The sequence below is a fragment of the Aphis gossypii genome, unplaced genomic scaffold (genome assembly GCF_020184175.1).
Source record: "Aphis gossypii isolate Hap1 unplaced genomic scaffold, ASM2018417v2 Contig00007, whole genome shotgun sequence".
NCBI lineage: Eukaryota > Metazoa > Arthropoda > Insecta > Hemiptera > Aphididae > Aphis > Aphis gossypii.
Genome location: NW_026082986.1, coordinates 530510 through 552552, shown reverse-complemented (window position 1 = coordinate 552552; position 22043 = coordinate 530510). Strand labels below are relative to the sequence as shown.

General features: G+C 27.5%; 2 protein-coding genes across 2 annotated transcripts; one reads left to right on the top strand and one right to left on the bottom strand.

The window, feature by feature from the left end:
• The first annotated feature begins 10797 nt into the window (after positions 1 to 10797).
• On the top strand, positions 10798 to 12516 carry LOC126552973 (zinc finger MYM-type protein 1-like). The gene has a single exon (XM_050208168.1). It carries the CDS (start codon positions 10798 to 10800, stop codon positions 12514 to 12516), a length of 1719 nt encoding a protein of 572 aa, XP_050064125.1.
• Positions 12517 to 15088: 2572 nt separating this feature from the next.
• Positions 15089 to 21706, bottom strand: LOC126552972 (uncharacterized). Its single transcript, XM_050208167.1, has 4 exons — positions 21520 to 21706; positions 20935 to 21010; positions 17611 to 17800; positions 15089 to 15402 (listed from the first exon to the last, which is right to left on the bottom strand). The coding sequence occupies exons 1-4, from the start codon at positions 21704 to 21706 to the stop codon at positions 15151 to 15153; spliced, it is 705 nt and encodes a 234-aa protein (XP_050064124.1). The 3' UTR covers positions 15089 to 15150.
• Positions 21707 to 22043: the final 337 nt, after the last annotated feature.

Genomic DNA, 22043 nt, shown 5'->3' with positions numbered 1-22043 from the left:
TCGTAGTGGAAACCGTGTGTTAGTGTATTTCATGATATATTTTTTGCCTTTTTGGTATAGCTATTAAACTACTAAAGCCATTTATTTTACTATTAAACTATAATATTACGGTAGGTTGATTAATTTTTATCCGAAAACATTACATTTATGATATTATAACTTATAACTTATAAGTATTAAACCAATAAAATAAACCAGCTGAATTACCCGGCTTCGCCCGTGTGTATATTGGTATTTTTCATAGGGAGTATTGGTGTACGCGCAATGCATGCAATTATTTTTATCGATTAAATTCTCGGAACAATTCTTATCTACACGACGGATAAAAAGGATATAATAATGGTAGCTGTAAACCCGCGGGCCGCCGTGCGCCCGTGCCGTGCAGCACAATACGTATTGGCGGTGAATAATTAAAATTGTTTATTATTCCACTAAAACGCAACATTTTTGAAAATTCTTAGAAATTATGAGAAAAACTTCTATTTCAAATTTCAAGTTCGTACGTTGCGACTGTTGCGTAGTTTTTGAGTTACAACTACAGCAATCAGTGACTAAGTGTTATTTGGATTTTATATCTATAGATAATAATATATTTATAAATAAGTATTTAGGTAGGTTAAATAATAAATGGGTATTTTTGTTATTAACTTTTGGCCATACTATAAAATAGTTCGGGTTCATAGAATAAATGGATAATATTTTAATATGAATTCATTTTTAATTTTTCGTGAACGTAGTATCTATATGTTTTAATGTTTGTTACTGAAGTAAAAAACGGTCTTTAATTAATCTCAACTAGGTACTAATATTCCACAATTATTTTTAGTTACGTTTAATCTTTATGACAAGTTAATGAATAATGATAATATCTATATGACTATGTATAAAATATATACTTAATAATTTAATAATTAGATACAATAGTATCAACTTTTTTGACACTAGATTGAATTATAAACGATGATTATGTTATTGAACTCTTCCACTATACACTCAGACTCAGTATTAGTTGTATGTAGTGTTTGAACATTTAAAATTGTAAAATTTGTCATGATATATTTCATAAAATATTTCAATATTACAATAATTCTTTTTTTTTTTTTTTAAATAAGTTCTATTTTTATGTATAATTGTTATAATTTAACTTCACAATTTTATAATATTAGGGAAAACAATCACTAACTTCTCATGAGTGATGGTATCCTTTAATATACATTTAAAATGTTATTCAACATATTTTTTTTTCCAATTTTATACATTTATACTGAATTCTCACATTAGTTTACTGTAGTACTGTATATTAATTAGTATAATATACTTATAAATTTATCATTTATTTATTTAAATATATAAATATAAATGTGGTATGCCATGAAGCAAAATTTTTATAGGAATATAGTCTATTATTTTTTGTGTAATACACATATGGCACCTATCTAAAGGAATAGATAAATTATGTATAAATAATAATAATTATATAATATTTTAATTATTTAATACATCTTATATAAAATGTATAATTTTATAGATAATTAACTGAATAAACATAATAAACTAATAAACTACACAATAAACTTTTATGAATTAATCATATTAATAAGTTCATCTATTTCAGTACTCTTTATATCTGTGTCTGAATTATATTCTTTCATTTTTTCCTCATTTTTAAAGTTTTGCTATATGTTATAAATAGTCGATAACAAGACCCAATCTAGTAGTAATATGTTAACTATTGCACTCATTCCATTAATATCAATAATTATATTTAGAACTTTTAGATTATATAATTAATAATTAATAAATACCCATCATTAATATTTGTATTGAAAAATTTCAATGTTTCACGTTTTTGTGAAATATTTCAAATTTAAATATTGCAAATGAAATATTTCGAACTTCAAATACTATTTATAAATAACAACTCATCATATTACAGAAAGAAGATTATAAATATTTAATTTGTTGTAATATCAAATTTTTTGACACTAGTTTGAATTATGAACAATGATTATGTTGTTGAACCCTTCCACTATATACTCAGTTTTAGTTATATGTTAATCGATTTACACAGTACATAATGAATGATTGAATTTTCATTTTTCATTTTAGATTCTGAACGAAGTGAAGGATGTATTAATATTACAATGATGTGTATTGTTTTTTTGTTTTTTTTTTTGTCTGTGTAAAAATAACTCGTCGAAATAATGTTTCAATTTTAAATTTCGGTATACCTAGTGGTTTCCGATGGCTAAGTGAATACTCTTAGTGCATTATAGAGGTCAAAAGTTAGAATTTACCAACAATTTTCAAAAATTATAAGCGTTCAAAGTTCAAATGTTTACTAAATATGTCAAAATCGCTAAAATTTTCAAGTAATTTTGTAATTGAAAATTCATAAAACTTTTTGTATTTCTATTTAAGGTTAGGTATAGTCACACTTAATTGATAAAACAGTATTTTATATTTTTTAGCCAATGATTATAATATACATTTTATTGAAAATATAAAAAATTACATTTTATTCTAATAGATTTTAATATAGGTACATTTTTCGGCGTATGTAAGACACACTGCCCCAGCCTTTGTTACCATAATATTCAAAATTTTTCCAGTTTTTAAGCATTTAATTTTGAATAATTATTTACTAATTCTAAAACTCGTTGTAGTTCAAAATTCATAAAATTGTTTATATTTATATCTAACATTCTAACGTTAAATATTCTAGACTGACAAATCATCTCCGTTCAGAATCGTTTTTCGTATACAATGATACCTATCATTGCATTCAAATTTAACCTATCCTAGTCCGAGGTCCACCCCACCCTCTAATGTACAGCAGAGTGGTATCCACTTGCCGACTTTTTTTAAAAAAAACTTCTTACTTTATTTCAATTTCTTTAGCTACTATTTACAATCTAGCAAATAGTATTGATTTTTTTCCTCCATGTTTTAAAAAATTGTTTTTATACCCTTACAGAAAAATGGCGATAAACAAAAATGAAAATATTATAGACCAATATATTAAACCTAATCCATTGCTAAAATATTTGAAAATGTTTTAGTTTTAAACACCATTAAACTAAATATTAAATAAATTTGAACAAAGTTTGAATCATATTATAGAATTGGCATTTTTAACGGGCAACGAAATAAACGGGGTCAGCTAGTATATAATACGAGTATATACGTATAATCTTTACAGAATTGAATTATTTCAGAAACCATTTTTGTTTTACAAATAAATCTATCAAAATATTCGAATACAATCTTATAAATATATTTAAAATTATTATGTAAATCGAAGGTGGTTATAATTACTTTCTAATGTATTCAATTATATAGGTTCCTGTTTTACGGTTAAGTGATCGCAAAGGGAGACAACAATACGTTTTTTGTACCTACTTATTTAGCTTTTTAGAATCAAAATCAACTTTGCAAGCTTTTTGTTTCATTGAATATTATCAATTAAAGAACTATAATATAATACGAGCTCGTAACGAAGAACGTATTGAAAAATAATTATTTCTGCAATCCAATTACTGATCGAAATAATAATAGTATATGATGTATCATACTTTAGTAGTATACAGTATACACCTTGTATACTAAGTTATATAATAGTTATTATCATGAATGACTATGAGTGTTATAGTTCTAGCAAATAAATTTAATAATATTTAATAATAATTGTTACCTAGGTTGGTATTAGTTATAACAAAGTTATTTATATATTGAATGATTTTAGTAGATTATTTTGTAATATAATATTTGAGTTAATTTTATTAGAAAATAAAATGTTTACAAATTTGGATTTTTTGACCGATTACCGAATTCTTATACTTAGTTAAAATATTATTTTCGTACATGATTTTTGTTTATGGAACCAGACTATATTATTTCAAAACATGCACTCGATTTTAAAGGATTAAAGCTGATATGAAATTAAAGATGTATTTTAAAAGGCAATAAAAAAATATTTTGTTTATAATTTTATTAGTTAAATCAAGTAAACGTATATTTATCTACCTATTTAGTCTTTTATTTAAATCATAACTATTGTTAGTAGTCCAAGAGCTGAATCATACTACGAAAACCCGAGTTTTTAACAATAGAAAGTGGCTGAAGATCTTTTAGATTAGCAATGATCAAAATAATAAGTATAACTAAACGGCCTATATTAATAATAGTTAAATATTTTTGAATTGAAACTATAAATGTAGGTATGTATTGCGTATTATATTACATTTAAATATTTTAATGTAGTGTATAGCTAATGAATAATATTATGTATAATAGCCATTTCTAAAAAGAATAATTACGTATTATATTGAAGGGAAAGTTTAATGATAGTTTTTAGTATAAGAATTAATTTATAAAAATAATGTACTTATATTTAAAATAAAGTATTTAAAAAAAATTACTTAAATTATTATAAAAGATTAATTAAATCTTTATATTTTATTTTATTTCAAAACTATAAATTAAAGGTTTTAGAAATTTAATGTCATTTTGGTATAAAAACATGAGTATCACAGACATAATTTTTATCATAACAGTTTAATGTTTATTTGTATTATTTTAAATATATAATAGCAGGATTTTATTTTATTTTGAAAGTGTCTTATATTTATTTATAATATTATTAATGTTTATAAAATTTAAGCCTTGAGTTAAAACTACAAAGCTACCGATACAAAAGTTTGACTGTACATATGAATTGAAAAAAAATCACTTCGTACTTATTATTAGATGTAATTAATACAGCATTAATGAACTAATGGAATATAATTAATATTCAAATAATAATTTTATAATGATAAAAAAACCATCAATATATTTACTATCACAATGATGAAATGTTATTTAAGTATACACATCTTGTGTACGATGTTCATATATTATAAATTTTCACACTCAGGTGGTTTATCATTATGTATTGAAAATTTGTTGTTCACTGATTAGTTTTAATAAATAATAATATTATAAATATGGCTGTATAGGTATATGATTTTTATTATTCAAATGAAAATATTTTAAACCTCTAACATGAACAATGTTACAATGTTCTCAAAGTTTAGATTATCAAGTGTAGATGTATTAGACATATATTGGAAAACTGGATTGGAAAACAACCAGGAAGTCCTATATTGTTGAGTTTGTATGTGTAAGGCCACTGGAGAGAATGGCATCCTGCAAACTTGTATGGCGGATATAAATTGAATATTATCGATTATTACCAAGTTATAGCCAACGAATGCATGTGGCTTGGCGTGTCGCAATGACTGCATAAATCATGAAACTTGATTGAGAGTAAGTACCTCTGCTACTAGTTTCCGGATGGGTGACCACCTGGGAATTGTAGTGGTAAAAACCTTGCCACGCATACACGTGTCTTAACTAATCGTACCCTATGCCACACTAAAAATGCACAAACAGCTAATGGTCATAGTTACCTGGCTTGAAAAAAATCATTAAAAAAAAAAAAAGAATGCAAGTATCATTAGTATTTTAAACAATATATAGTATTATACATGCATCTATGTTTGCGCAAAGTGGTGAACAGTTTTAGATGAACAACATGAATGTGTAAACTACAAAATATATTATATTAATATAAAGATTATTGAAATAAAAAAAAAAAACAAACAAACATAAAAAAAAAACATAAATAAAATAAAAAAAAAAAACATCATGATAAGTGTTTGGATGGTAGACGCGTTGCTAAGTCCCGAATGGTGTAACCACCACCTGCAGGATTCTTAGTACGGAAGCCATATCGTACGTACAATTATAAGTGTTCTACACACTTATGTACCTGCATTATTGCCAAAACTGAAGTTCAGAAAAATTTAAGTTATAAGTAAACCTATTAAGTTTAGTTGTTGATGGTTTTGATAAAAAGATTAGTTAAAAAAAATGAAAGACACTCATAAAAAATCCGAAAATAAGTACTAATCAGTATTAAATTCATGACTTATATTTTATAAACATTATTTATTATTATAATTTATTAATGTACATTTTTTTTTTAAAAGAAATCAAACCGTTTTTATGCACTTAATTTTTAATAATTATTTACTTCACTTAAATATCTGATATTATGTTCTCGCGTTGTCTAACATAAACAATAAATTAATTTTTAAATTTAATTTAGACCTTATACATTTTCATTTGATAATATAATAATTATTACTGTCTTATTTTAAATATACCATGTTATCAGTGGCGCCGAAGTTTTTAAAATGTGGTTGGGCAATTTTAAAACTTCGCTGCCTCAATATTTATTGGAGTAAAAAAAATGTTTAAATTGTAGGGAGGGGTGTGAAATATACATTTACTCATAATAAAAGTTATATGATGTTAATATGAAGTGGCTTACGGGCCACATTTTTCAAAAAAGAGGTCGGGCCATAATAATGATCGTAATCGAGTAGGAACTTATCTTTAACACTTTAATGTTGTACAAGCCACAAGGTAGTCTTAATATTTACAAAAAAAGGATTTATTACTTAACAGAATTTGAATAACTTAATATACGGTGTACATAATACATTTGAAAATTGAAAATTGAGCTAATTATGATAGTTAGCAGCACACCCTATAACTATATTGACATATTTTAATGTAGTAATTAAATTATAATAATAAGAATTATAATTATAATAATTAAATAATTTACCGATTAGAAATTTGATATGGAGCAGTTTGAGCAGTTTTGAAACATTTTTTAGTTTCCATATTGAACCTAAAAGAAATAAAATATAATAGGTGTTGATACTGGCACAGCTAAATTAGAATACATTCATCAATTTTAAATTTTATATTTTTTTAAATATTTAAATAATTATTACAGTAAAATATATTATAATATGAAGTATGCAAGTTGCAACTATAAATATTTTATAATTATAATAATATTTATATTATATTGCAGCTAATAATATAGTATATTATTAATGTACACGAAAATATACATGTATAATGTATTCAATATTATATATACCTATAGACCAAAGTGTACACAATTCATTATATAAACATAAATATAATTAATAATTAATAAATATAAATGCATTTATTTATCAACTAATTTTTAAAAAAATGTTATATTCAATCGTCATGCAGATGAAAATTTTTTCACCTAATTTTTTACAAATATATCAATGTTTCGATTCATATAATGTGAAAGATATACTTAAGTATATTAACAAATATAAATAAAACAATAATAATATTCCTATTAATCAAATAATTAATTGAGTAAATGATATAATAATTACCTAATGATAAATATGAAATAGCTAATAAATTCATAAACTATTTCATTATAGTTGATACAAACATTGCTTAACAAATATGTGACAATAGATAGGTGAAATTTAATTATGCAGCTTTACACATTGGTGGCTTTATTAATCACTCCATGTGATGTGAATGATAGGTTTCGAAATTTTTCAAATGTTCCGCCAACTTCAAATTATCGAAAAGTTGACTGTATAGCGAAAATTAATTTAGTTTACCATACATATCTTAATAGGTCACTTATTTTAATGTTTTATCTAAAATTTACTGAATGATAACAATTTGTCATTTTATTAGTTATTATTAATCCTTACATATCAAAATTGTATATATTTCAAATACCTTCACATTTATGAAATAAGCTATAAAAATGGATAGTCTTTCTAAAACAATGAATATGATTTTAAATAAACTTTAAATCACTTAAATTCAATTAAAATTATAAATAAATATAGGCCATAATATAATAGCTAATTAATAAATAATAATAATAATAATAATGGTGTCAATAAAAATGTCAGTCAAAAATTAGGTTTATATTTATTAGATAAGCTTTTTACAAAATCTAACCTTGTTATTTTATTTTCATTTAATTTTTTGATCTGATTTTCAACAAATAAAATGTTGTTTCGGCGCGGTTTCCTATATTGACTTACAGAAATTAGCGAGCTTCTTATTAACATAACACTATCGGTTTGTATTATCTTTAAAACATCTAAAAATGTATAAATATTTGGATGAGAACTATTAAAAAAAACTATTAAGTTTTTTATGAAAAGACTGCATTCGTTTGTCGTTCGGTGTAAACTTGAACTCTTTTCTGCCCATATTGATGGAGGGAAAAGTGATTCTTCTGAAATATAATTGTTGACTAAATAGTCAGCGAAATCTACAACTTTAGAATCAACTGGTTGTATTTATGATAATTCAAATGAAAAAAAAACACCAACTTCCTCTGGACTCAAAAACGATAATCCAAAAATATATGATAGATAGTTGCCAATTTCTCCATTCAACCCATAATCTTTAGCTATAAGCCCAGATTTTGCATCTTTCGCCACCACGATTGTCCTAGGTAAAACCTGCATCCTTTTATTAGTGTTTCTGGCCAAATTTTCTGAATTGCCTTGTGAATAGAAACTTCAAAGTCAACATAAATTATATAAATTTTAAATTCTGGACACACTTTTGAGCATTCTAAATCAATAGCTTTAAATGCTTCAGAGTAAGTAATTATTTGTTTATCTTTTAACAAAAAATATACTAAAGGAACGTAATAATTGTTAAAAAGGCCGTGGACTGTAAATAATTGGCAAAAAAATTTTGTACAATATTCAAACGTGCCATCAACCTACACTGTTTTAATTTTACTTAAAAACTCTAAATTTGATTTACATGTAAACATGTACCTTTTCGTTTAATAGAATTACTTACAATATGCCGATTTATAATTTCTTCAGATAGTGCATCGTGGTTGTGGGCAGTGTCACTCACGTTAAGTAAAACATGATCATTCTCTTTAATTTTTAATTATGCTTTACACGTTTTCACCGTACATTTCCAACGTTGAATATTATTAGCTAAACATTTATGGAAACAGAACTTATAATTATCAATTATTTTCAAATGCTTTTGTTTTTCACTTAAAATATTACGCACTTCCATTCTAAATTATGTATAAAAACTAAACAGTTATCACAGATCACGTAGGTACCTATACGAACAGGGCCGGCGTTAGGGGTGGGCGACCTGGGCCTACGCCCAGGGCGCTTGTTGAAAGGGGGGCGCCTCAATGATATAATGTTAAAACTTAAAACTGAAAAAAATATAGTATAGAATATAGATGATAAATGATTATTATTGTCATTCGCCGTTCGTAATCGCTATTTATTTGGAATATATATATATATTAGTAGCATCAGATAACAACTGACGCGATAAAATGCATTGACCATTGCGATTAACATTATCGATTATTTCTGTAATATAACATATAAGTATATAACACATAATATCATATTTGGTTATTTAGTAAGTTATGCCATAGATTAAACATGTATGTTTTGTGTATGGTTGTGTACAGTGTACGACTGTACGAGTACTAGTATCATACTGCCATGCGTTATTATTAAATCTTGTACAATTTTGTTTTACACGTTTACTGTTTCACTATTTTTCTCTACCTTGACTACGATTACAATTTTTTTCTGCCTCAACTACAATTTGGATTGAAAAGGTACGTTCAAGTTTATTTAATATTAGTTTCATCGGTATTTCGACATATTGCCGTTAAATTTAGCAAAACGTAAATATTGTATTATATTATCGCTAGTAATACGATGTTGATAGCCAGTACAGGAAAGTATTATAAAATTTAATTTTATACTTAATACGTACTAAGTTATTTTTTTATTCAATAACATTTTTTTTCTATACAAAATATAATTTAATTTAAACTAATTACAAAATACATAGGTAATATTTTAGTATTTAGTTTTTATTTATTCAGCATAAATCATTGACATTATTACATAAGTTATACTAATAAGTTAAATGTCAAATGATTATGTTAAAGCTCACACGTATGTAGGTATTTATATTTAAATATAAAAATACTCATTATAATTTATTTCAGTTTACCCCTCTCTATAATAAATATTTTTATTAACTTTCCATATAATATTACAGAATATTTAATTAAAATGGGAAAAAAGCTTTCGGGAGCCCAGAATAGAAAACGAAAGGCAGAGGAAATTGCTGCTATAAAAAAGGAACAAAATAGTATAAAAAAGTTCATTAAGCCCATTGATAATAAACCAAAAGAATCTTTTGAAAAATCTAAAGAGACTTCTGATTTCGATTTAATTGATAGTGGTACCCATGAACAAAAACCTAATGTAGACATAGAAAAAAAGAAATTCAAACACAATCTGATAAACTCATATTTGACGACGGCTTAGGTGTTTTAAATGAAAGTACTGTTTGTGATGTCAGTTATTTAGAAAATCCAGCCAAGTGGCCATTAGCAATAAATATGAAACGTCATATTATAGATAGATTAGTAATGATCGGTCCAAAAAGTATAGTTGAAAATATATCTTATCCACTAGATGAGCATAAAAGGCATTTTTCTAATTTTCATATATATCGTAATTGTGAAAACGGTGAAAAAATTATAAGACGATGGTTAATTTATTCAAAAACTTCCGACAAAGTATATTGTTTTTGTTGCAAACTATTCAAGCCAGATAGCGGAACATCGTTAGGAAACAGTGGTTGTAACGATTGGAAGCATATAGGGTCTATACTAAGTACTCATGAAAAATCCACACATCATTTTATTGCTACTAGCATATGGATTGAATCTGAAACCCGTTTAAAAAAAATGCTTGTATAGATGCTCAAAATCAATGTCTATATGAACAGGAAAGTCTTCGCTGGACAAAAGTTTTTGATCGGTTAATAAGTATAATTTTGTACCTCGCTCAACACAATATGGCGTTTAGAGGTACATCTGATAAATTATTTCAACCAAATAATGGAAATTTTTTAGGTTTAGTTCAACTTCTTGGTAAGTATGATGATGCAATGGCAGAGCATTTACGTCACATATCCAAAAAATCGAACAGAAATCATTACTGCAGTCATGAAATTCAAGATCAATTGATAAACTTAATGGCTAATAACATTCGTGATACTATTATAGCTAATCTTCATGAGGCAAAATATTATTCAATTATTACAGATTGTACACCAGATATAAGTAAATCAGAACAAATGTCATTCACTGTTCGTTTTGTCGAGAAAGTTGGAAATAACATGATTATAAAAGAACATTTCATTGGTTTTAAAACTGCTACTGATTCTACCGGATTAGGTCTTTCACAGCTTATGTTGCAAACACTCAAAGATAACAATATTGAATTTACCAACTGTAGGGGACAAGGATATGATAATGGGGCCAACATGAAAGGAAAAAATCAAGGAGTTCAGGCAAGATTATTAAATATAAACCCAAGAGCATTTTATACTCCATGCAGTTGTCACTCATTGAATTTAGTTGTGGCCGATGCTGCATCATCTTCTAAAGGATCGATTTCTTTATTTGGATTAATTCAACGTGTATATGTATTATTTTCGGCGTCTGTGAATCGTTGGGAAATTCTTAAAAGTCATATATCAGAATTTACAGTTAAGCAAGTATGTACAACTCGTTGGGAAAGCCGCGTAAGTGCCGTTAAAGCAATGCGTTATGAAACTAATAACATAGTTAATGCTTTAATAGAAATTTCTGAATCATCAAATGCTGAAGCAGGTCTTCGTCATGAAGCGCAATGTTTAGCCGATAACATATGCGAATTTGAATTTCTTATATCACTTGTTGTTTGGTACGATTTACTATTTCAAATCAATGTAGCCAGTAAAGCAATGCAAGGAATCACTATGGACATCATCACAGCAACTTCAATAGTTAAAGGTTGTTTAAATTATATTATTTCTTATCGTAATACAGGATATATTTCCGCTGTTTCATCTGCTAAAGACATCGCTGAAACTTTAAATGTGGAACCAAGTTTTAAACCAAAAAGACATAGACTAATTAAAAGACAATTTCAATATGAAAGCTTAGACAATTATGAACCTACCCTAGAAGAGGAATTTAAAAGAGATTTTTTCTATTGTCTTATAGATACAAGTGTAACATCAATACAGTCACGTTTTGAACAGTTGGAAGCTCATAAAAATACATGGGGATTCTTATATAATATTTCTGATTTGCGTGATCATGATACTTTGGTAAAACATTGTATGGATTTACATAGTACACTTAAAAATGAAGACCAAAATGATATCAACGGAATAGATTTATGTGTTGAGTTAGAACATATTAAAACTCTATTACCAAAAGATGTATCTTCTCCAAAAGCAGTATTGGAATATATGTTACAATCTAATACATCTGATCTATTCCCAAACATCTGGATATCCTTAAGAATTTTATTAACAATTTCTGTTACTGTTGCCAGTGGTGAGAGAAGTTTTTCAAAATTAAAACTTATTAAAACGTATCTGCGTTCAACATTGGGGAACGAAAAGCCGACATCTCTAGCAATTCTTTCTATTGAAAATGAAATAGCTCAAATGATGGATTTCTCAGAAATTATTAAAAATTTTGCAAAATTAAAAGCAAGAAAAGATTTTATCAAGGTTTAGAATCTTCTTTTTTTATTAAAATTAGTATAAATAAATAACTAAATGTTAATTGTAATATGATTTGAATTTTTTTGATTGTTTTTGTTTTTTTTTTTTTTTTTTTTTAATTAAAATAATATAGTAAATGTTTATTTATAAGTAGTATAATAAGCATAAGCGATGTTTTTTAAATATGAGTTTACGTAAGTAAAGAAACCATAAAATCATGGCACTTGAATTTTTAATTACAATATTTAATTTAAAATAAAACGACTACTATTTATGTAGGGAGGGGCCAAGGGCGCATATTTGTTTACTCGCCCAGGGCGCCAATGACTCTACCGCCGGCACTGTATACGAAAAACTAAAAACTGAGTAAAAACAAAGACTGAAGTGCTGTACAGGATATATATTATATACTAAACACAACAATATTATTAATAGTAGATTGACCGTCCATAGTATATGTATAGAATACCCATGGTATTGTATTATTTGTATTAAATATTAAAATACAATAATTGTAAGATATAATGTGTGATGTAAAAACTGAGTTGGTAATTAGCGAAATAAAAGTTTATATAGCTTATTTTCACACAAATTATGATTTGAAACAAGGTTTTACAATTTTTAAATATCTCATAAACATTAATGATATTAATAAAGACATGTGGTAAACTGCAATAAGGTAACTTAAAAATACTACCGACTGCCAAAGACCCGTTCCTACATTATACATTTTTTTTTCAGTAAGTCGTATAATTTCCAACGGACAACAGCTTCCTGCTTTATAAGAAAATGCTGACTGATGATTACAAAAAATTCAACGGGTTGGGGGGGGGGGACCCACCATACCACTATTGCCGACGGCCCACCTTGTGGTACCTAATAATGATATTGATTATGACATATGAATACATCATATTGTACCAATTTATTATGAAAACCACGATTTCCAGCGTCCACCAATAGTGAGTTTATGATACAGTAGTATTTATGAACTAGTTATCGATTTTTGTGATTTTAGTAGATAATATCGATAATAATCAAACAGTCCATGTGTATCCCCAATATGGGACACAAGTTACCGGTCAAATTTACTAAATGAAAAATATTCTTTTTTTGGGACACATCATAGGTCGATAACGCGGAGGACTTAGGAGAGGGGGTGCTTAAACCCCCTTAAAACCTAACCAAACCACACCAGATGTTGTAGCGTCTAAAAATATGTGTTAACATGGATAAGATAAACATGTTAATCCCCCCCACGAATGTGATCAATAATTATTCACTTATGAGACGAAAGTAACATACAGTTGGTATAATAATACCTGAAAGTTGAGAATGAAAAACGGAGAACCCCTGGTTTTTCGTTATTGCGCCGTAGTTGCCGCCGTCTCAATTTATACGACCCTTTATTTCTGGATAGCTATAATTTCTATGAAGCATTTATTTCGTAAAATCGGACCAACCTATAATAACTATCATACTTTGAGATTCGGTGAACGGCTGCGGCGTGTGGCTATTGTTAAATAAGTTGTAATAAACTATTATTATTATACCCTATACTTTATAACTTGTTTGATTTTAGATTTTTTTTGATTAATATTTGAATTTCTAATTTTATTTTAACAAAATAAGTCTTAATCATGATTATTTGCACATTATTTTACAGTCAAATATGTATTGTGTTTCATTTCCATGTAGCTAAGTAGTTCATACTGTTACCATAAAATGTGAAAAATATAAAAACATTAAAAACCTGGTATTGTTTAAAGACTTTTTAAGTTGAAATATAATGAAATGAAATTAACAATAAACAATAACAATTTTAGTTATAATGTAATAATATAAAATATTCGGGCAGGCGTACTTGAACCTTTATATAATTATATTTTAAATTTATTCCTATAATTATTATATTCATATTATAATATTTATAATATAATATAAATATAACATAAAGCCTTAAAAACAAATTATCAGTTACGTAATATTATTTATATATTTATTATTATTGGGAAAAATGTGCGACAAGTGGTTTGCGTAGTAGAAATCACATAACTCTCGACTCTATTATATTTTAACCAATTACCAAAATGGTATGTAAACGTTAATTAATAATAGTGAATTTTCGTGGCACACCTATAAAGGTCTTACGGCACATCGGTTGGGAAACCCTCACCTAGCGAGTTTCCGTGCCAAAACTGAGCCACAACGCCGATGGTCGACATCGGTTCTCCGCGGCCGACAAAACCAAGACGAGAAACGAGCACTCAGTATTAGAATTCTTCGATTACTGAATTATTATACTAATCTACAGTACTAAATAATTTTCTCATCAACAAATAGATAGATATTACTCAAAATAAATATGTAATAAACGCTATTCATTTTCGCTTTAAATTATATTGTGTTTTTCGTATAGGTACCTATGGTTAGTAGTTGGTATAAATAAAATTAATAAGCCCATCTTCAATTCATAACAATACAAGTATATTAAATAATATTTTACAAAAAAAAGTTTTTAAGTTTTAATGGTGTACTTTTTTGCAAATTTTGTCATTCTTGCAATACTGGCCATTCTTGCACGGATACCTCAATCTCCAAGCATCCATTTTCCAGACATGAGCTTTGTCCGTTTTTCGCGGCCGGTTAACACGTAAATTTGTCCCACGGGCAGCCCCATTCATAGGCATACCACAGCACGTCCATGTGCCCATTAAACGCGGCTGCTCTACACGTGTCTTCGTCCCATAAACAGCCATTGTTGTAGAGGTACACTTGACACTCAAGTTGGCCATTACAAGCAGCTTCTTTACATATAACGTTATCAAATGAACGAAAACGAGTGTTCTTACGGCAATTAATTGCATTTTTGGCGGCCCTTGCACGTACTGTTCTTGTCTACGGGAACCCGCAGCCTTCAGCGAACTCTAAGCACATTATGTGACCACTGGCAGCGGCTTTTTCGCTCATCGTGTAATCTAAAATGTAACATACTATTATATAACCGGATTACTCATAATATAAAATGCATATTTCAAAATAAAAAAGTCAAGTGTTGACTCATTTCTTGCAGTATTGGAATCCTCTTAAGGTAATTATTATGTCCATAATTATTTCAGCGGGATTTAATTAATAAATTAGAACGAGTTCGTGAAGAATATTGAGGTATAATACCAAATATATCAAATAAAATATTTATGAAAAGTCTTCCGATGTCCTGGACTAATTTTCGAATAAAATACTTGTGAAGCTGAAAATGCTCTTCCCGTTCAGGAGCATTATTAATAATTACACAACTATTGATCGATATCGAATGTGCAGGCTTGAATTAAAAAATAAAGGTGATCAACTAGCCATTAGAGCAGTATTTAAAATGGTTAAACGAAAAATAAGTAACAATGGTTGGGTTTTATGAATAAAATTAAATACAGTAACAATATTCGAGTTATTATACTCTTTATATTCTTAGACTATATTATTGCTTACCTTCGTCGTCTATTAATTTGACATCGATATCATTATCCATAATATTTAATTTTGCCTTTTTTTTCTGGTATCTTATAATATCCTCACAACAGGGTTGAATGTCAATTTTCAATGTTTCCAACTCGTCATAAATAAATTTTTCATCATCGCTGCAAGCGTAGTAAGACAACTTTACTTAAAATTTTAAATTTTATATTTTTTTAAATATTTAAATAATTATTACAGTAAAATATATTATAATATGAAGTATGCAAGTTGCAACTATAAATATTTTATAATTATAATAATATTTATATTATATTGCAGCTAATAATATAGTATATTATTAATGTACACGAAAATATACATGTATAATGTATTCAATATTATATATACCTATAGACCAAAGTGTACACAATTCATTATATAAACATAAATATAATTAATAATTAATAAATATAAATGCATTTATTTATCAACTAATTTTTAAAAAAATGTTATATTCAATCGTCATGCAGATGAAAATTTTTTCACCTAATTTTTTACAAATATATCAATGTTTCGATTCATATAATGTGAAAGATATACTTAAGTATATTAACAAATATAAATAAAACAATAATAATATTCCTATTAATCAAATAATTAATTGAGTAAATGATATAATAATTACCTAATGATAAATATGAAATAGCTAATAAATTCATAAACTATTTCATTATAGTTGATACAAACATTGCTTAACAAATATGTGACAATAGATAGGTGAAATTTAATTATGCAGCTTTACACATTGGTGGCTTTATTAATCACTCCATGTGATGTGAATGATAGGTTTCGAAATTTTTCAAATGTTCCGCCAACTTCAAATTATCGAAAAGTTGACTGTATAGCGAAAATTAATTTAGTTTACCATACATATCTTAATAGGTCACTTATTTTAATGTTTTATCTAAAATTTACTGAATGATAACAATTTGTCATTTTATTAGTTATTATTAATCCTTACATATCAAAATTGTATATATTTCAAATACCTTCACATTTATGAAATAAGCTATAAAATGGATAGTCTTTCTAAAACAATGAATATGATTTTAAATAAACTTTAAATCACTTAAATTCAATTAAAATTATAAATAAATATAGGCCATAATATAATAGCTAATTAATAAATAATAATAATAATAATAATGGTGTCAATAAAAATGTCAGTCAAAAATTAGGTTTATATTTATTAGATAAGCTTTTTACAAAATCTAACCTTGTTATTTTATTTTCATTTAATTTTTTGATCTGATTTTCAACAAATAAAATGTTGTTTCGGCGCGGTTTCCTATATTGACTTACAGAAATTAGCGAGCTTCTTATTAACATAACACTATCGGTTTGTATTATCTTTAAAACATCTAAAAATGTATAAATATTTGGATGAGAACTATTAAAAAAACTATTAAGTTTTATGAAAAGACTGCATTCGTTTGTCGTTCGGTGTAAACTTGAACTCTTTTCTGCCCATATTGATGGAGGGAAAAGTGATTCTTCTGAAATATAATTGTTGACTAAATAGTCAGCGAAATCTACAACTTTAGAATCAACTGGTTGTATTTATGATAATTCAAATGAAAAAAAAACACCAACTTCCTCTGGACTCAAAAACGATAATCCAAAAATATATGATAGATAGTTGCCAATTTCTCCATTCAACCCATAATCTTTAGCTATAAGCCCAGATTTTGCATCTTTCGCCACCACGATTGTCCTAGGTAAAACCTGCATCCTTTTATTAGTGTTTCTGGCCAAATTTTCTGAATTGCCTTGTGAATAGAAACTTCAAAGTCAACATAAATTATATAAATTTTAAATTCTGGACACACTTTTGAGCATTCTAAATCAATAGCTTTAAATGCTTCAGAGTAAGTAATTATTTGTTTATCTTTTAACAAAAAATATACTAAAGGAACGTAATAATTGTTAAAAAGGCCGTGGACTGTAAATAATTGGCAAAAAAATTTTGTACAATATTCAAACGTGCCATCAACCTACACTGTTTTAATTTTACTTAAAAACTCTAAATTTGATTTACATGTAAACATGTACCTTTTCGTTTAATAGAATTACTTACAATATGCCGATTTATAATTTCTTCAGATAGTGCATCGTGGTTGTGGGCAGTGTCACTCACGTTAAGTAAAACATGATCATTCTCTTTAATTTTTAATTATGCTTTACACGTTTTCACCGTACATTTCCAACGTTGAATATTATTAGCTAAACATTTATGGAAACAGAACTTATAATTATCAATTATTTTCAAATGCTTTTGTTTTTCACTTAAAATATTACGCACTTCCATTCTAAATTATGTATAAAAACTAAACAGTTATCACAGATCACGTAGGTACCTATACGAAAAACTAAAAACTGAGTAAAAACAAAGACTGAAGTGCTGTACAGGATATATATTATATACTAAACACAACAATATTATTAATAGTAGATTGACCGTCCATAGTATATGTATAGAATACCCATGGTATTGTATTATTTGTATTAAATATTAAAATACAATAATTGTAAGATATAATGTGTGATGTAAAAACTGAGTTGGTAATTAGCGAAATAAAAGTTTATATAGCTTATTTTCACACAAATTATGATTTGAAACAAGGTTTTACAATTTTTAAATATCTCATAAACATTAATGATATTAATAAAGACATGTGGTAAACTGCAATAAGGTAACTTAAAAATACTACCGACTGCCAAAGACCCGTTCCTACATTATACATTTTTTTTTCAGTAAGTCGTATAATTTCCAACGGACAACAGCTTCCTGCTTTATAAGAAAATGCTGACTGATGATTACAAAAAATTCAACGGGTTGGGGGGGGGGGACCCACCATACCACTATTGCCGACGGCCCACCTTGTGGTACCTAATAATGATATTGATTATGACATATGAATACATCATATTGTACCAATTTATTATGAAAACCACGATTTCCAGCGTCCACCAATAGTGAGTTTATGATACAGTAGTATTTATGAACTAGTTATCGATTTTTGTGATTTTAGTAGATAATATCGATAATAATCAAACAGTCCATGTGTATCCCCAATATGGGACACAAGTTACCGGTCAAATTTACTAAATGAAAAATATTCTTTTTTTGGGACACATCATAGGTCGATAACGCGGAGGACTTAGGAGAGGGGGTGCTTAAACCCCCTTAAAACCTAACCAAACCACACCAGATGGTTGTAGCGTCTAAAAATATGTGTTAACATGGATAAGATAAACATGTTAATCCCCCCCACGAATGTGATCAATAATTATTCACTTATGAGACGAAAGTAACATACAGTTGGTATAATAATACCTGAAAGTTGAGAATGAAAAACGGAGAACCCCTGGTTTTTCGTTATTGCGCCGTAGTTGCCGCCGTCTCAATTTATACGACCCTTTATTTCTGGATAGCTATAATTTCTATGAAGCATTTATTTCGTAAAATCGGACCAACCTATAATAACTATCATACTTTGAGATTCGGTGAACGGCTGCGGCGTGTGGCTATTGTTAAATAAGTTGTAATAAACTATTATTATTATACCCTATACTTTATAACTTGTTTGATTTTAGATTTTTTTTGATTAATATTTGAATTTCTAATTTTATTTTAACAAAATAAGTCTTAATCATGATTATTTGCACATTATTTTACAGTCAAATATGTATTGTGTTTCATTTCCATGTAGCTAAGTAGTTCATACTGTTACCATAAAATGTGAAAAATATAAAAACATTAAAAACCTGGTATTGTTTAAAGACTTTTTAAGTTGAAATATAATGAAATGAAATTAACAATAAACAATAACAATTTTAGTTATAATGTAATAATATAAAATATTCGGGCAGGCGTACTTGAACCTTTATATAATTATATTTTAAATTTATTCCTATAATTATTATATTCATATTATAATATTTATAATATAATATAAATATAACATAAAGCCTTAAAAACAAATTATCAGTTACGTAATATTATTTATATATTTATTATTATTGGGAAAAATGTGCGACAAGTGGTTTGCGTAGTAGAAATCACATAACTCTCGACTCTATTATATTTTAACCAATTACCAAAATGGTATGTAAACGTTAATTAATAATAGTGAATTTTCGTGGCACACCTATAAAGGTCTTACGGCACATCGGTTGGGAAACCCTCACCTAGCGAGTTTCCGTGCCAAAACTGAGCCACAACGCCGATGGTCGACATCGGTTCTCCGCGGCCGACAAAACCAAGACGAGAAACGAGCACTCAGTATTAGAATTCTTCGATTACTGAATTATTATACTAATCTACAGTACTAAATAATTTTCTCATCAACAAATAGATAGATATTACTCAAAATAAATATGTAATAAACGCTATTCATTTTCGCTTTAAATTATATTGTGTTTTTCGTATAGGTACCTATGGTTAGTAGTTGGTATAAATAAAATTAATAAGCCCATCTTCAATTCATAACAATACAAGTATATTAAATAATATTTTACAAAAAAAAGTTTTTAAGTTTTAATGGTGTACTTTTTTGCAAATTTTGTCATTCTTGCAATACTGGCCATTCTTGCACGGATACCTCAATCTCCAAGCATCCATTTTCCAGACATGAGCTTTGTCCGTTTTTCGCGGCCGGTTAACACGTAAATTTGTCCCACGGGCAGCCCCATTCATAGGCATACCACAGCACGTCCATGTGCCCATTAAACGCGGCTGCTCTACACGTGTCTTCGTCCCATAAACAGCCATTGTTGTAGAGGTACACTTGACACTCAAGTTGGCCATTACAAGCAGCTTCTTTACATATAACGTTATCAAATGAACGAAAACGAGTGTTCTTACGGCAATTAATTGCATTTTTGGCGGCCCTTGCACGTACTGTTCTTGTCTACGGGAACCCGCAGCCTTCAGCGAACTCTAAGCACATTATGTGACCACTGGCAGCGGCTTTTTCGCTCATCGTGTAATCTAAAATGTAACATACTATTATATAACCGGATTACTCATAATATAAAATGCATATTTCAAAATTAAAAAAGTCAAGTGTTGACTCATTTCTTGCAGTATTGGAATCCTCTTAAGGTAATTATTATGTCCATAATTATTTCAGCGGGATTTAATTAATAAATTAGAACGAGTTCGTGAAGAATATTGAGGTATAATACCAAATATATCAAATAAAATATTTATGAAAAGTCTTCGATGTCCTGGACTAATTTTCGAATAAAATACTTGTGAAGCTGAAAATGCTCTTCCCGTTCAGGAGCATTATTAATAATTACACAACTATTGATCGATATCGAATGTGCAGGCTTGAATTAAAAAATAAAGGTGATCAACTAGCCATTAGAGCAGTATTTAAAATGGTTAAACGAAAAATAAGTAACAATGGTTGGGTTTTATGAATAAAATTAAATACAGTAACAATATTCGAGTTTATTATACTCTTTATATTCTTAGACTATATTATTGCTTACCTTCGTCGTCTATTAATTTGACATCGATATCATTATCCATAATATTTAATTTTGCCTTTTTTTTCTGGTATCTTATAATATCCTCACAACAGGGTTGAATGTCAATTTTCAATGTTTCCAACTCGTCATAAATAAATTTTTCATCATCGCTGCAAGCGTAGTAAGACAACTTTACTAAGGAGTACATTTTACAGCTGTGAAAAACAATAAAATGTTAATGATATATTAGTATAATATAAGGATCTGACCCCCTAACCCACCGACCATTGTCAAGCTGATCACAGGATGTATCCTACTTTTAACCAAAACTATACCTACCTAAGGAGATATTTAAGAGGTTTCTGTCGATCCAAAGGATTTTAATAATTCAATTTAAGTATTAAATTATATATTTGAAAAAATAATTCAAATGTTCTATTACTAAAAGAAACAAAATAATAAACAATTAAGACCGCAAGATTAATTTAGTTTTCCCGCACATATCCTTATAAATTGACTGTACATGTTTACTGATTTCTATCACT

What these genes read in the sequence shown, in the direction of transcription:
- LOC126552972 (XM_050208167.1), bottom strand. Translation starts at nt 21,706, where the DNA reads ATGTACTCCTTAGTAAAGTTGTCTTACTACGCTTGCAGCGATGATGAA. An exon ending in CAAATTAATAGACGACGAAG is followed by an intron (nt 21,011 to 21,519) that starts GTAAGCAATAAT and finishes GTTACATTTTAG; the next exon opens with ATTACACGATGAGCGAAAAA. An exon ending in CGTTTTTGAGTCCAGAGGAA is followed by an intron (nt 15,403 to 17,610) that starts GTTGGTGTTTTT and finishes GGGTTCCCGTAG; the next exon opens with ACAAGAACAGTACGTGCAAG.
- LOC126552973 (XM_050208168.1), top strand. Translation starts at nt 10,798, where the DNA reads ATGGCGTTTAGAGGTACATCTGATAAATTATTTCAACCAAATAATGGA.